At 37.8% G+C, this 16,576-nt stretch overlaps 1 protein-coding gene across 1 annotated transcript; it reads right to left on the bottom strand.

The window, feature by feature from the left end:
* Positions 1-4,578: 4,578 nt before the first annotated feature.
* On the bottom strand, positions 4,579-12,803 carry arf3b (ADP-ribosylation factor 3b). Its single transcript, XM_041783230.1, has 5 exons — positions 12,711-12,803; positions 10,430-10,680; positions 10,226-10,336; positions 9,998-10,122; positions 4,579-6,597 (listed from the first exon to the last, which is right to left on the bottom strand). Exons 2-5 carry the CDS (start codon positions 10,575-10,577, stop codon positions 6,436-6,438), a joined length of 546 nt encoding a protein of 181 aa, XP_041639164.1. The 5' UTR covers positions 10,578-10,680; positions 12,711-12,803; the 3' UTR covers positions 4,579-6,435.
* Between the last annotated feature and the right edge of the window lie 3,773 nt (positions 12,804-16,576).

Genomic DNA, 16,576 nt, shown 5'->3' with positions numbered 1-16,576 from the left:
ACCTCAGAACAGACAGCCCCCCCATCCCCATAAAAATGTGTTAAATGCGGCAAAAAAATGTTCAGAAAAAGTGGCAAAAATAGGCAAAAAAAAGTAGCCATGAATAATGAGAATATATATATTTATATATAGGTAGTTGGGAAACGCTGGTCTAGGTGGTGATGAGCAAGTTTTGTTGGACATTTATATTTCAGATATGGGTATGTCTTGCCATTCTCTGGCTTTGTTACTTGAATAAAGAATAAAGATTCCTCAAAAACGATCCATATTCATATTTGCCTGGTGTCTTAAATCACTAAAACCGCCCCTGTATAGCATGAAGTAGAACAAAACTGGAATAAAAAGAAAAAAGAAAAAAAGAAAAATACATTTTTGAAGCATCATTGCATTGAAAGAACTGAGAGGTAAACAAACACTGCTATTGGCTGGTGTGATATTAACGTGTAGACCAAAGTTTGCACCCACTCCACATTAGCTAGGAAAAACAAGAAAACAAAGAGGGATGAAATCTCACATTCATGTCTGGAGCATGTAAAGGTGCAGACTGTGTAATGATACAAGACCACAGAGAAAAGGTAGCCTAGTAGAGGATTTTGTTTGCTGACTATGAATGCAGTCTTACAGAAACTAAGGCGGTAACTGACTGCAGTCCCTAGTCATTAAGACCACAACATGACAGACCTGATTGCATGATTGCACAACAGAGCTTTCACAACAATGTTAACGAGATCCAAAACCTTAAAGATGGAGCATTTTGCTGCTGAATGTCAGCTTCATGGGCAGGTCAGAAAAGAAATGCTGTGTAAACCATGTGGATTTGTTGACACAGTGAAATCTAGAGCACACTGTGAGCCACTTTATAACATGTGACAAAGTCTCACACATCAATGCCTTGTTCTCGAAAACTACAGTCCTTTTTGTGCAGAATATCCTGCAGAGCTTCACAGGAGGGAAGTGTTGACACTTTTCTGCAGCTGGCATACATTTGATTTGGTGCTGTGAAAATGCAAACAGACTGCAAGCATGGCTGATTTTATCAAGAGCGTTCATTTATGTGTACTTTATTAGTATTTCTTAATACATGACCTCAGGCCAAGATACCTTTTTAACTGTGCTCTATGGAACACTGCTTCTTATTTTCACTGAACTCACTTCCTATTTCTCCCACATAAGCTTAAAATGTCTCTCTTAAACCAGGAAAGGGCCCATCTATGAGGAATACAAACGCAACAATTAACCCTTCAAAAATGCATGTTCTCTTCCTGTTGATGTGTCACACTTGTCTGAAGAATTGGGCTTTGACCTCTCCACTCCTTTCTGTTGGAAATGCATTATTTTATTGCTGCATCATTCAATCACTGCATGAATATATTGCTGCACTTAGGACTATTGCATGACAAGTTGAATACAGATGTTGTTGTGTTTTTGTGTTGCAGAAAAATTGCTCCTCACAATGAGGTCTTCGTTAGCCAAGTCCAATATCTGGTTTGGTCAGAAATTCATATCTTCCTGTCATCTCCTCAGTTTGTCAGTCAGGCTTCATCAAAACATCGTCTGCCTGTAAGAGTGGGCAAGCTTGCTGAGCAGCTCTGTAGGAACTGGCTCAGCCTGCAGCTCCAGTCTGCCTGTCCCATTCACTCACAAACACACACTTAGAAACACACTTCTTCTCAATCTGAACAGATTTAATATCAGAGGACGGTGTATCAGTCAAAAATCAAAGGGGACAGGTTCACCAGGGAGAGTCGCCTTTAGTCAGAGTCATTAGAAATGTGAGAGGCTCAAAACAAATGGTTAATATTTCACCACTACCAGGAAGTTTTTTCAGAAGTCTTTCTTTCCTTCTGTCCTCAGAGAAACAACAGCCTTAAAGAGGAAAAGCACAAGTGTAAGGAAAGAAAAAAGGTCCTAACTTTCATAGCATCAAAGGAGCAAAAGCAGAGTGTTTTTAGAACTTTAATTTTCCCACAAACATGCTGATGTTGAGACATTCTCTCTCTACATAAGCATTTGTCAGTTTGTAACAGATAAATGCAACACCATCCTGTCACATCAACTGTACATCAGGGAATATAAATGATAGTGTCATAGTCAAAACAAGTGTTTAAAGCTCCTGAGAAGTACTCTGGATTTGTGTTGTTTTTGGAGCCCCCTGTGGACAAAGTGGCTTCTTTAATCTCTCAGCAAAATTTGTCCCGTCCATGTTTAAGTTAACCTTGCAAAGCAGATGGATACGTCCGTTTCCATGTTTCTCACTGGCAATCCATCTTACAAAGCTCCCATCTGAACCATTTAGGCCCGGTTAGAAAGTCAGCAGAGTCGTGACGTAAGCAAGCAGCGACAAGAGGCTGGAGCAATAATGGCGGGAGACATTAGCGTGGATGCTGCTAAAACGCCAGTTTTATCAGAACTTGAAGACATTTCTTTGTTAAAAGAAGAACAAAGAACAGCAGTGAGTTGTTTTCTTTTCAGAAACAACAAAAGTCATGTACTGACATGTTTACAGGCACCATGGTTCGCAGTGTTATGCAGGTCTCAATGGAGTTTACTCCTTCAGTAGAGGCGGAGCTTGGTAGCGGCTATGTCACGTGTTTTGTTGCTCTGAATGGCCTGTAAAGATGTGACAGACAGAACGTTCATCCAATCACCCTTCGAGTTTTTTTCAAAGGCTCTGCCCTTTTCCAAATGCTGTCTATGAGCAGTTTTCCTGATGGACATGTGAAACAAATCCATCTGGCGTGCCAGGTTATGTCTAAGAAGGGTTTTGTTCATTGAGGTGCCAACAGCCTAGTGTTTACATATGTCGACGTGCCCTATTAACTCATGGAAGTTTGTCCTTTAAGTTGTGATCTGAGACCTGAAAATCATCTGGAGCCCAAAACCCTCTCAAAACCATAAGACTTAAGAATTCAAATTTATTTATCGGATTTAATTTCATAAGCAGAGAATTTCAATGTGAAGTCTTGGTTTTCAGTGACATTATCATTATTCTGGAAGTGTTTGCAGGGTCAAGAAGTGCATCTAATGTGCCACTTGCATTTTTATTGTTTTGATCTCAAGTTTTATTTTCTAATATTCACCTCTTTAAATGCACCTTGTGGTGCAGCAAACTCTACCCAAGCAGCATGAATGTCTCAGGAGACACTGAGAAAGTCTTTAAATTGGGAAGCAAGTGGCATAGTGGGATGTTTAATGGGCTATCACCAATGAATCCAACACCAGTTAAATCATGACACCGGTTCCATACATAGGATGAAATAAAAAATAAAAAGGTGACATAATTCAAACTTCTATGTTTTGTTACTTCAGGGATTTAAAGTAATAACAAGTAATAACATGTTTTAAGTCCATGTAAACCATAACTTAAAAAAAATATATGATTTTAGGTATTGCAAATGACTTTTAGTGGCCCATCTATAGAACCTTGGGAAGCACTGGTTGGGGGGGACATAGTTGAACATAGTTGAACACTGGCAAATCCTTATCTATAAGGCTTTACTAAATCTGCTTCCATCTTACTTGTGTGATTTCATTCATGTCAAAAGTTCTGGAAGCTACAGTCTTCGCTCTGTGACTACATCACAGGATTTACTTTTGCTCTCTGTACCCAAAGTTAGTCTTGAAATGGGTTAAAAGAGTTTCAGGTATGCTGCTCCTACAGCCTGTAATCTTCTTCAGGAGACCTTTTGTCTTGAGGAGTTGGTCTCTTTAAATCTTTTCAAAGGTAGATTGGAGGCATTGGAGGATGATGTGTCGGGTTGTAGATGTTTTGACTGATGACTTTCTGATCTGTGACCCATATTTGGTATCTCTGTGATTTTAACTGCTTTGTTTTTGTGTCTGTGCCTCTGTTAAATTTGCTGCTGCCTGTCTTGGCCAGGACACTATTGTAAATGAGATTTTTAATCTCAATGAGGTTTTCCTGGTTAAATAAAGTTAAGTCAGCCAGTTAAGTAACACCGCCATGGAGACTTACATTTGCAGGATTTTAAAACATTACTTTGATCTCAGCATAACTCTTACAAAATGACCATTTTCTTGTTACATTCAACTAATTCTATGCTGTATTTTTTGTAAAAAAAAAAAAAAAAAAGATTAATATAAACAATTTGAAATTGTTAAAAAATATATTTTGTTTTAAGAAGGTATCTGGCGACCCCCTCTCAGTGTTGCACGACCCAAAGAGGGCCCCGAGCCCCAAGTTGAGAACCACTGGTTTAGACAATGTGTCAAAATGTCTGAAGAAGCACAAAAAAATGTGTCACTTAGTGTGGGCTGGGATATTTTTATTAGCATCAGCTCAATTCCCTCATGTTTGAGTCCACAAAGAGCTACCTGTATAAAATACCATTAATCTAAAATTAATTTATCTATGCTTCCCTAAATTTGAATACAAAGATTTTAATGTGTCAAAATCAATCCTTGCATATCTTTGTCGATTTCAACATCTAGTAACCAATGAGCATTGCTAAAGACTGCCCCCTACTGGTGAAAGCATGAAACAACATCAGTTCTTTCCTATTAGCAGTTTTTTACCTGTAAATATTAAACCCATGATTAACAAGAGACAGCTTATACAGAAAATGAGTTTATTTGTAATACAGCAGGATTTTGTTTGTTGTCTTACATCACATACAGATGTCTCCTTGCGCTCAGCACGGAAACATGGAATCGTTTTAAATCTACGTGTGTAACTATAACGGTACATAATGAATCATCAGAAGTATTTTTTTTCTCATTACATGGTTGATCATTGTTTCACAGATACAGTCTACATCAAAGCTTCTTTACATCCCAAAGAAAACCAAAGAAATATACCACCAACTATGAATCAAGTATTCTGGCTAAACAAAAAGGCCTTAACCTTTGCCTAAACTTCCTGAACTGTGGTGCAAACCTGGCCTCTGGAGGGCATAGAGAAATAAATCTGTAAATCATTCTTTATTTATAAATATATGTGACTCATAATCATCAAACAAAAACAGTGAAGTCATCACTAAATATAAGGCCACAAAACCCAAAAGACCACACTCATGAATAACATATGATAGCTGCTGAATATGAACAATGCGCTCATCACGCTGAGGAGTTTACTTACTGTATATTGTACTGTACTGGTATTCACGTATTATTACTCATATATGGCACAAAGAAATAGTCTTATTGACCGGGGTGGTTGGATTCTGCTGGTATCAGTGGAGACTCAAGTGGCTCGTCTGCTGTTCAGAAGTGAGTTGTGGATGTGCTGATGTATGAACCTGCTTTCTTTCACATCATAATGTTGACAAACCACTGAAATAAAGGTCAAATAAAAATCATTACAGCTACATAGAGACCCATAAACAATATTCACATTCAGTAACACAGAGTATTAAGCAACACAATCATCCACTACCAGATATGAGAGTCTGATACAAAAATACACAAAAGGAGAGCAAACGGATGCACTTTGAGTACTCAAGTGGATGCACAAAGTGGAGCAGCAGTTGTGCAGGTCATGTGTGCAGTTTGTCCTTTCAAACTTTTAAAGAAATTGATTAGTTGGGTTGGTTTTTGCCCAGCATCCAAACAAGATGACAACAGTAAGTTTAGATCTAACAGTACTACATATGTATGGAAGGATGCTAATCAAATATGAAAGTAAGACCTTTAAGATACATTTTGCTGGGTAGTTGATTATACATACTGAGTTCCAAACTTGTAAACTAATAAACTTCCTGTTGGTTTGTTGTTCTCAGCTCTCTGTTCACACTGATGGTACAGCAAATGTTTTGTTCAAAGAGGCTGTTGCTAAAGTGGTTTTATCTTTATGATTCTGCATACTGGGTATCTTCACACACAACTACACATACTGTGTGTACACACCATCAGAGAATCAAAGTGCCTCAGTGTTGCTCACAAACAAAAGGACAAGTTTAACTTGTGAAATGACAGTAATCTGTCTGCTGTGATTGTTCTCAAACATGGCTCTGTTACCCCGAAATAAAGGAAATATACAAACAAACAGGAGGTAAAACTGACACAGAACAGTTCTTTGTGAGCACAACTGACACGTGAAAAACAACTATCAACATTAAGTTTAACTCAACTCAATGCTGACTTGGTGGGGTCAAATAAGACTTGGTAGAGCACCTAAAGACTAACATACAGTACATTTCATTTCATCTAAAGACAAGAGGTGGACACAGGAAAAGCACGTGTCTGCTGTGATTGCTTATGGCTAGTGTGCATTTGTGTATGTTTGTGTATGTTAGTGATTAAATATGAAGTAGATCTGTTTTCAATAAGCAGAAAACTATTCAAAATGAAAGCCATCCCAAACCCAGAATTTTGCATTTCACCCATCAATCAAAACCCATGTACCATACTAACACCCCAGTTCCCAAAACAAATAAAAAGTTGGAACAGTGTGGCTGCTAGTTCCAGTTTTCCGTCTCATTTCTTGTTCTTCAGTTGATTGGCCAGCCAATCAAGACCCTCGTAGAGGCCATCGCCGCTGGTGGCGCAGGTGGCCTGGATGTACCAGTTACGATGACGCAGGGAGTGTAAGCCCAACTTGTCTGTGATCTCTGCGGCGTTCATGGCGTTCGGCAAGTCCTGTGAATAAGTGGAGAATTCAGTAAGAAGCAAGAGAGTGGAGTCCTTAAAGCAAGTCAAACATTCTATTAACAACTTTTGAATGTGGATTTTTTTTCTTTTCTCTTGACCCTTTTGATTGCAAATGACGAGGTTGAGGAGAAGGGTTATCACTCGTTTGTATTCTAAAATTTTCAAAGCTGAAGGCAATCCAGTGCACTGCTGTATATTAGTAGGAAATAAATGTTGACCTTCTTGGGTTAATGTTTTCATTCTTTAGTTACAGTGCATTCAGAAAGTATTCAGACCTTTTTTTGCTTTTAAATTGAGTTTTTTGCAAACTCCAAGCAGGCTTTCATGTTTTTCGCACTGAGGAGAGGTTTCTGTCTAGCCACTCTTCTATATGACCAGATCAGTGGAGAGCTGCAGTGATGGTTGTCCCTCTTGAACTTTGGCCAATCTCCACACAGGAGCTCTGGAGCTCAGTCAGAGTGACCATGGCTCTTGGTCACCTCTCCCATCAAGGCCCTTCTACCTCAATTGCTCAGTTTGGCCACGTGACGAGCTTTAGTTGTGCCAAACTTCTTCCATTTGAGAATTATGGAGGCCACTGTGCTCCTGAGAACCTTCAGTGCAGCAGATTTTTTGTAGCCTTACCCAGATCTGTGCCGTGCAACAATCCTGTGTCTGAGCTCTGCAGGCATTTCCTTTGACCTCATGGCTTGGTTTTCGCTCTGATATGCATTGTCAGCGGTAAGGCCTTCTATAGAGAAGTGTGCACCTTTCCAAATCATGTCTAATCAAGTTTATTTACAACAGGTGGACTCCAATCAAGGTGTAGAAATATCTCAGCAAAGATGAGGGGAAATTGGGGAACCTGAGCTACATTTCAAGTAGGGCTGGAAAGATTCCTCGAATTATCTGAGTGATTCGATTAAAAAAATTCCTCGAGGCAAACTATGTGCCTCGAGGCTTCGCTTAAATCACTCATGTATCCATATACGTCCACCCTGTAAGCTTGGACATCGTGCCGTGAGTTGCATGGTATGCTGTGTTTCGCACAAACGGCTATTTGTGTGGCAAAATGCACTTGTTTTCACTGCTACTACTATAACGTGCATGATGTAAGGCATGAAAATCGCGAGGGAAGAGAAGTTGATGCATTGATGTTGACAGGCACGTGTCCTGAGTTTTTAAGCATCCACTGGCCGTGGTTTGATGGCAGATATGGCACTATGCCTGCACTGCTGGGCTTTCAAATGAGACCATGTTTGTGTCTCCAGTACCAGGCACCATCCCATAGGGGGGCGGAAGTGTCTTGCTACGTAGCACTACAGCCCCTTTGATACGTGGTCATTGATTTGAGTCCTTTTTGAGTTGGATGTGGTGTAGGTGTAAGTAAAAAGGTAAAAAAATGCTTATTTTGACTTATAGCTGAGCTTCTTCTGTTTAATTTGATGTGTAACATGACTATTTTGTGCAAAAATAGAGTGCACAGAGCAAGTTTGTTTGGCTCAAGGCGAGAAGGACCAAATTTGGTCCCACTAGGGCTTAAGGGGTTAAAATGATTAAGTGTCCTTCTACTTTAATGGCAAATTGGAAAATAAATATAAACTACAATGGAAGAAATAAAGTGTTGACACCAAAAATTTCCTGGGAGAGGATCCCTAAAACCCAGTTATGGCATAATTTTATGTAATTATTTAACTTCATATCCTTGTAACATTAAGAAATCTAAATTGCCATCAGAACTTAATAGCACTTTGTAAAATATATTTTCTTTAGAGTACCTGTAAATACCAATTTTTACTATCAAAGTAGTTCATTTAAGGGACCCAGCTTCTTTTGTCATTTGTCTAGTACTACTTCCCTTGAAAAGCGCAAAAGTGACTGATTACAAAAATGCAATATTTCTTATTAGAGTACTCGATTAATTGTCGGAAGAATCGATAGAATACTTGACTACAAAAAGGATCTATTACTGCAGCCCTAATTTCAAGTGTACAAAGGGTCTGAATACTTATGTCAATTTCTGTTTTTTTAATACATTTGCAAAAAAAAAAAGAAATTTCTATTTCCACTGTATCCTAACGAGGTACTGAGTGTAGATAAATGAGAATATTTTTTTTTTTCAACTGTAGCATCAGGCTGAAACATAGCAAAATTGAAAAAGGTGAAGGGGGTCTGAATCGTTGTTGTCTACATTGGTCTTTTGTTGGTTTTGTCACTGGTTCTGTTGCTTTTTGTCTTCTATTTGCTTCTGCATATGACAAAGCACTTTTATTTAAATGTGCTTTATAAATAAAGTTTTTTTTTTTAATAAAATTTGAGTAAAGACATCAAAATGACTGCATTGTTCTACCTGCTACAGCTGTCAAATGTTCTATACCTTTAAACTTTTCTGGACCACACAGTTTAAATGATAACATAATTATTATTATTACATGACAGAGCAGAAAAATCATAAGTTATGAAAGAAAACCACATAAACACTAAAATTTTAACCCAAAGTTGCCAAAAGTGAGCAAGTGATTAAAAGAGAATCAGTGGCCATCAGCATTAAGTAAAGTTGGAGAGCGCCCCTGGTTATAAACAAGACTGGATACAGAGAAACTAGAAGATATTTTCTTACTGTTACACAGCAGTTCAGATTTAAGGAACTTTAAGACGTGTCAGCACTGCCGCACAAGTGTAAGGAAAACTCAAGGCTTTTGATTGCTGCTGAAGTCACAGTACTTCCTGTCTGCTGTATGTCTTTTCTCGTCCCTCTGACAAAGCCTCTACACTGGTGATTTTTTAATTCATTAGCTCGAAATACATTTAAGCATATCAGTTGATTTTACCATGTCACTGAGTTAAATGTAACTCATATAGGTTTTTCTAATGACCCAACCTCAACCGCCATTGGTCATTTAATGATATTACTGGATTAAATGTAACCCATTCTGTAGGTTGTTCAAGTAACCTGACAGGGAGGGTGAATTTAAAGATAACACTGGGTTAAATATAATTCATACATGGAGCTGTTTATGTGACCCAGCTTAGAGGGAGAAACTAACAAAGTTGCAAGAATTAATAGAATACATACTGTAGGTTGGGTTGTTGAAATAGCACAACCTAGAGAAGTAATAAACCTTTGCACTGGGTTAATTATAGCTCATGTCCTTGGTTGCCCAAATAATCCAACCTAGGGGGTTATTTATCTAAAATTCCATTAGGGATACGATTATACCTGTATCAGAAAAGAAAGGAATTTGGACCAATAAAAAAGTCTTGAAATTTGATCACAAATTGCATAGCATTTAGTATTATTTAAGATACAAGGAGAAGGCTGACTTATGCAGGATTAACTTCAGTAACAAGCCTGTTGTGGATTCATTCATATAAAATGTGAAAATGCAGAACAGTGATGGTCTCTTGCCTGTTTATTTGCAAACACAAGAAGGACTGCATCTCTCAGTTCGTCCTCAGCCAGCATCCTCATCAGCTCTTCTCGTGCTTCATTCACACGCTCTCTGTCGTTACTGTCCACAACAAAGATCAGACCTGACACAGAAAAGAAGGAAGTTCATATCATTTAGCTTTTGGAGGTAAAGAGGAAAATGTTCATCTATTATGCCTTTTTTATCCTCCAATTAGCTCTGCTCACCCTGTGTGTTTTGAAAGTAGTGTCTCCAGAGAGGGCGAATCTTGTCCTGCCCACCCACATCCCACACTGTAAAGCTGATGTTCTTGTACTCCACTGTCTCAACGTTAAACCCTGGAAGAAGAACATTGTGCCACATGTCAAGCACACGCAGAAGGGAGGGCATGTCTTCAGTGGCAATGAAATTTTGACAATGTCAGTACATACCAATGGTTGGGATTGTGGTGACTATTTCCCCCAGTTTGAGCTTGTACAGGATTGTTGTTTTTCCTGCAGCATCAAGGCCCACCATCAAGATCCTCATCTCCTTCTTTCCTATGAGGCTCTTCAGCAAGTTCCCAAAAATGTTTCCCATGATTCAGATGATGTTTTGAAACCTCAGTGTGTGGTTTTAATCTCGATACTATAAGCCTTCTGAAATGTTTTTCTTGTCAGCAGAGATATATTATAAAGGATGTCTAAAAGGAGGAAGAAAAAATAGGGATTTAATACTTTTAGGTGTTATTATGCAAGATGATCATAGTATGAGAGATGGTTTTTTTTTCTGATAAGAGGCATAGATAGACACACTGAGACACAGAGACATTGGATGTTTGATCTTCAAACTAATCCCAACTGACTGATCATTACACCAGTATCATTATACAATGGAATTAAGAGATAATACGCTAAACAATCTGGAAAGCCTTTGCTAACAAAAACACAAATAGAAAATCTGTTACCATAAAAAGCACACCAGCATGCCAGCATATCTCACTTCTTAGTGCACACCACAAGGACAGGTGCAAAGTGTGCTAATCACCCTCAGTCATAATGACAGAAAGGGCGGAGGAGATGCATGTCCGTGCCATGACTTTAGGCTATCGCACAATCTGTTCAGATCCCTTTGACTGTTTTTTTGCTTCCTCAAATGTTAGCCTTCTACAACTATGCCAAGCCCTCCAAGCAAACACAATGTCCTACATTACCAGACTGGGCTTGAACACATTCAGTTAAACTCCATCACAAAACCACCTGGACTACAACGGGGACCAAAGAGCACAGTCCTGCTGTTGCACATATGTAAGGTCAAGATCATTTTAATTACATACTAAGTATCAAATGATATAGATATGTAATGGGGAGGACATCGGTAAATTACACTAATGAAATAAAAAACAGTCTTAGAAATGCAAATATGCGATCGATGGTAGATTTACTTTCTTTTTGATTGCTCAACTGTATATTATTGGCATTACATTCACACTTAACAAACTTGTTTTCAGATAATTAGTGATGTGCAAAACCATTAACGGATCTTTGGACATCTAGAAACAGGCTAGTGTCTTATCGGCTACAGTTTTGGTGGTAATGTGCTAACAAGTGGACATAATGTGGGCACAAAGAATACAAGCTGACATTTTTAAAGGTGTGATAAAATGCTAACATACTGTTACATGTTCTAACATTGTTGAAATGGCAATACTTTGACATTTTTCAATACTATGTATATTTAAAGGACAGATTCTTCATTGTTTTAAAGAAAGCCAGTATCAAAAATAATGCAAAAGCTTTCAAATAACCTTCTTCTACTGGAAGAGGAATGAATCCATCAAAAATTGCCTTTGGGTACAAGTGATTTCTTATTATTGCTCTTAATTGTTTCAATAGTATCATATTGAATTTTAAAAATCTTCATCTTCAGACTTCGTAGTATGCTGAAGGATACGAGCTTTGTGAAATGTCATAGTACTTGTGTATGTTCTGCACTGCAAATGTATTTGTATTTGGTACAGTATAATTTAGAAGAGGGCCGGTTTTCTCTGTTCAGCACCATAATAGCTATTTTAAAATTAGCCTCGTTGACATGCAGAGTATTCACATACTCAACAATGTGATATGTAAAAGACAATATTCGTCGTTTTTAGATGTGAGGCTGTCCATGGTGCTGAAAAGATAAACACTTTGCATGACACCTGCTCCTATCCCCTCTGAGAGGAGTTTACAGCTCCTAAAATGGGATTTATCCGGGAGCAGGGCCTCAGTAATAACCTAATAGCGTTTTTCAGCCCCGGGTGACTCAGGTTACATTAGCCGGGGAGGCTACGGTAGGTAACGTTACAGGCATTATTAGCCGTTAACGTCGGCCCCGTTCATCCTTCCGCTTTTGTAAACAGTTTATTCTCATTTATTTGTTACCTAGCATCGTAATTTCAGCATTTTCTCGTGTTTAATCAACCCACGTATCGGGATAGTTTAGCCTTAACCACTAAATCGATGAGACGTAACCGTTAAGTAGCGTAACTGCCTATCCACCCCATTCATCCATCCTCCTCATCACCTCAGCGGGCACCCTGCTGCCAGAGAGCCGCCGGCCACCGCGGTGAACCCGGCGAACATCCGGTCAAAGCTGCACAACCCGTCACAGGGCTACTAAAACGCATGATATTATTTCCCCGAGTGCTTGATTATCCCTGCAGATGAAGATGGTGTGGGTTTATTCACTTACCTTAGCCGAGGAGTCTTAAACCTAACGTCCCACGGGTACTTTCCGGTGGACAACGCAGCAGCAAACGAGATCTCGCGAGAGGAGTGGTCAAACCCCAACCCCAACAAGGGTTTTGGTGGAAAATGTGAAAACCTCTGCTTCGGCTACGTTTTATTATTATCATTTTATTCTTTAAAACTCCGTCCAGATTAGCCTTTGGTCAGTGGCCACCCTTTATAATAAAACCGAAATAATTTACTGACGATAGTGTAACACCAGTTTATCATTAACATGCTCATGCATGACTTTACAGACAAAAAAAAAGTAATTTTAATTTGTGATTCTACAGGCTTTTTTTTTTTTTTTTAAGAAAAAGAAAGGACTCACATTAAATCAGCTTAAAAAATCTGCTGAGCAAGACTTCCCCTTTTTTAAGTTCCTGTATGTACGAGATTTTCGGTAAGTTCCAGTATAATGGGGTTTTTGTTCGGTATTACAAAACACTTGTGCTTTATTTCCAGTACATAAAAAAAAACTATGTTTGTTGTTTAAAACACTTCCAATGATACTAAAATAATGATAATGATGACAGGACCATCTCAAAAATTAAAATATCATGAAGCCCAGGCCGCTATCAAAGCAACCTGGGCTTCCATTACACCTGAGCAGTGCCACAGGCTGTCTCTATGCCATGCCACACTGATACAGTAATTCACACACAAAAAAAGCCCAACCAAGTATTGAGTGCATGGAAATGAACATACTTTTCAGAAGCCTGACATTTCTGTTTAAAATATCCTTTTCTTTTTATTGATCTTATGTAATATTCTAATTTTCTGAGACACTGAATTTTGGGTTTTCATTATCTGTAAGCCATAATCATCAACATTTCAAGAAATAAAGGCATGAAATATCTCACTCTATGTCTAATGAGTCTATATAATATAGGGGTTTCACTTTCTGAAATGAGCAACAAAAATATTGAACTTTATCATGATATTCTAATTTTTTGAGACGTACCTGTATAGTACACACATTTTCAAGGTGACATCTTAATTATGTTATGGTGTATTGTGTTGCTGTAAGACTCAAAACGAAAATTATATTATTAAAACAGCATGTTTTAACATATTTTACAATAGAGAATATTATTTCCATAAAATTAAATGTTATAACATTTTATGCAGTGGTAGATCGTATCAATGACGCCATTTATTAACAAAGCAGTTATTCCCATATCCATTTTTGTTATTTGAGAGAGGAATCAGGCTTCTTCCTTTGGACTTTTACAATGATGTGCCAGTCATTTTTTTCAGAGCTGCATATGACCATGTTTTAATGTAGGACATCTATACTGCCTTTCATTTCAGTGTTTTTATTTGTTCACATATTTATAGTGTTTGAATCATCATGGAAAATCTGCAACACAATGCATGAGCTTGCAAGCAGTGTGGAATGACACCTGGTGTATTCATCATTGATCAGCTTGTGTTTTTCTAAGTAGCAACCTCTAACAAAGCCGACTAACAACTATCCAGTAACTAATACATGAGCATGCGGCACAATCTGTGCCAGTAAACATCCATGGTATCTTGCAGACCAGCAGAGGACTTGAGACAGTTGGTAGATTGATTGTTCAACATTCAGTGGCTTACTGTTGTAAATAAAACAAAAGGAAAGTAGCAGTCATGTGCAAAAAAATAATATCACAGTTGACAAGGTGAAATGAACTGAGTCTTCAGGCTGAGATGCACTTACTGGGATTACTAACCAGTTCCTCTAAGCTTTTGATAAGTATTCTGAGATATTACAGGATGATAGAGAAAGAGTAGCAGAATTATAATTTTGTGTGATGACAGATCTGTGACCCTGAGAACACGTCACAGGGGTTTTCTGCCTGACCGGATCTGTAATAGTACTCATGTGTTCCACTACAACCAAAAATAGAGAATAAAAAGTGAGTCATAGGTGAAGAAGCATGTGTCACAGCATCTTTAGTCATTTTTACTTTTCCATCCTGAGAAAAATTAATCAATTAATCAGGTTTTTGCTATTACATTTACACTAACTGTTTTTGTAATAACACAACAAGTGTATTGTTTTAAACTTTAAATCATAGAGATTTTAGTTTTAGATTAGACAAAAAAGATTAGACCACACATCCCTGAGCAGTAGAGGCTGTAAACTGTTAGATGACTTTTGGAAAAGGCTGAATTAGAATTAAATCCTGCCATGCACCAATCAGATTCAAGAAGTGTGCCAATCCCAACTGATGACAGTCATGGGGGATTTGATTATTGCCACCTAGCTGCTGGCAACCACATCAAATAAATCAGACCAGAAAAAAAAAAAAAAATCAAAACATGATAATAAAATGTACATAAATTAGTTAGTACTAGAAACAAATTAAATACCTGTGTGATCAAATGTTTTCTTTTGTGTTGATTCTGGTGCCCCCTTTCAAAAAAGCAGTTCACCTTACCTCTTTACTGATATTGTCTTGTTAGTTAACTGGTCATCACTGTAGGCATAAAAATGGACCTGGAAAAAACAAGACCATCAGCCTTGTCACTGTTGGTCACATTTGCTTTTTTAGGTCAGGTATCAGAATCAGTTTCATTTGGTTTCACACCAAGTTAAACACTCATCTCAGGAGCTTTAAATCACTGGTTTGCAACTGATCTAGCCACAGGGTCTACCACCTCCTCGTTAATGACAAATTGTGACCCAGACCATACATTTCTGACGACCACTCTCACAGACTTCTCATCTGAGATGCTTTGTATCTCAGAAAGGAAGTGCTGCAATTTGCCTGTACAATGTATTTCAAATCTTAGATTTTTTTTTGTTATGAACTTTATTCATAAACACAGTCTAGCAGTTAAATTCATGAAATAACCATATTGCAAACATTACAGACTAAAGAAAATTTCACGAATAAAACAGAGAAAAAAGTAATAGAGATCTAATCCAGGATTCACTTATGCATAGACCCATTTTAGAGGTAGTTACATGAATGGTGTATCGCTTTAGCTTAATTAGCTTTAGCTAAAGCTTACATAGCTACACTAGTTATGTAATTAACATTATTACATAAACAAATGTAGCTAAGTTAGCTTTAGCAAACGTGGCAAAAACTAACATAGATGCGTAGATAACATATTTAGCATAGCTGCTTTGTGAGCTAAGCTTTAGCTATATCAGCTATGTAGCTCTGGTATCTATAGCTAAATTAGCTTAGCAATGTGAGCTTTAGCAACATAGCTAAAGCTCATGTAGCTTTGTGGATAGCTTATGTGGCTGCTTTGTGAGCTTAGCTTTAGCTACATAGTTCCAAAATCTATGTAGCCAGTTATATACGTAGCTTACGCAGCTAACTGGGCGACCTAAGATACTCTGGCTGTGTTAGAGTGTTTCATGGAGGACAAGCTTTTTTTTTCTCCCTGTAAGCAGATTGTTCACTCAGCTTATTAAATGTTTTGTAATTAGGTTTTACAGGTCAGGCTTTTGATTTTTAACTTTTGGTACTTTAACACTTACTTCACTTACCTGCACCCTAAACAGAAACTTAGTCCAATTTTATTTTGAAAGTTTTGGTATGTTTTTCCATTCTGAATTATATAAACGCATCCAGATGAACATTCTCAGAGAGTGGCCATCAGAAATGAATGGTGTGCAGCCAGACTGTCTCAAAAATGTTGCAGTCTGGACCTTAGAGGGAACAAATAGATGTGAAAGGTAATATGTACTTTTTTTTAAAGATCTAAATTAACACCTTATAATGGCAAAATGGTTATTTTTAAATAAAGATAGCAGGTAGATCATATGTGATTTCAAGGAAATAACAAAAATGTAATTCGTATCACAAGGAAATACAGAAAAATAAA

This window comes from Cheilinus undulatus, linkage group 3, assembly GCF_018320785.1.
Source record: "Cheilinus undulatus linkage group 3, ASM1832078v1, whole genome shotgun sequence".
Taxonomy (NCBI): domain Eukaryota; kingdom Metazoa; phylum Chordata; class Actinopteri; order Labriformes; family Labridae; genus Cheilinus; species Cheilinus undulatus.
This window is presented reverse-complemented; position numbering and strand designations above follow the sequence as displayed.

Excerpts from the sequence above, each read along its gene's own strand:
- arf3b (XM_041783230.1), bottom strand. The coding sequence starts at position 10,577 with ATGGGAAACATTTTTGGGAACTTGCTGAAGAGCCTCATAGGAAAGAAG. Across the intron at positions 10,123-10,225 it reads CTACTTTCAAAACACACAGG|GTCTGATCTTTGTTGTGGAC; the intron begins GTGAGCAGAGCT and ends TTTCTGTGTCAG. Across the intron at positions 6,598-9,997 it reads TTGTGTTTGCAAATAAACAG|GACTTGCCGAACGCCATGAA; the intron begins GCAAGAGACCAT and ends ACTTATTCACAG.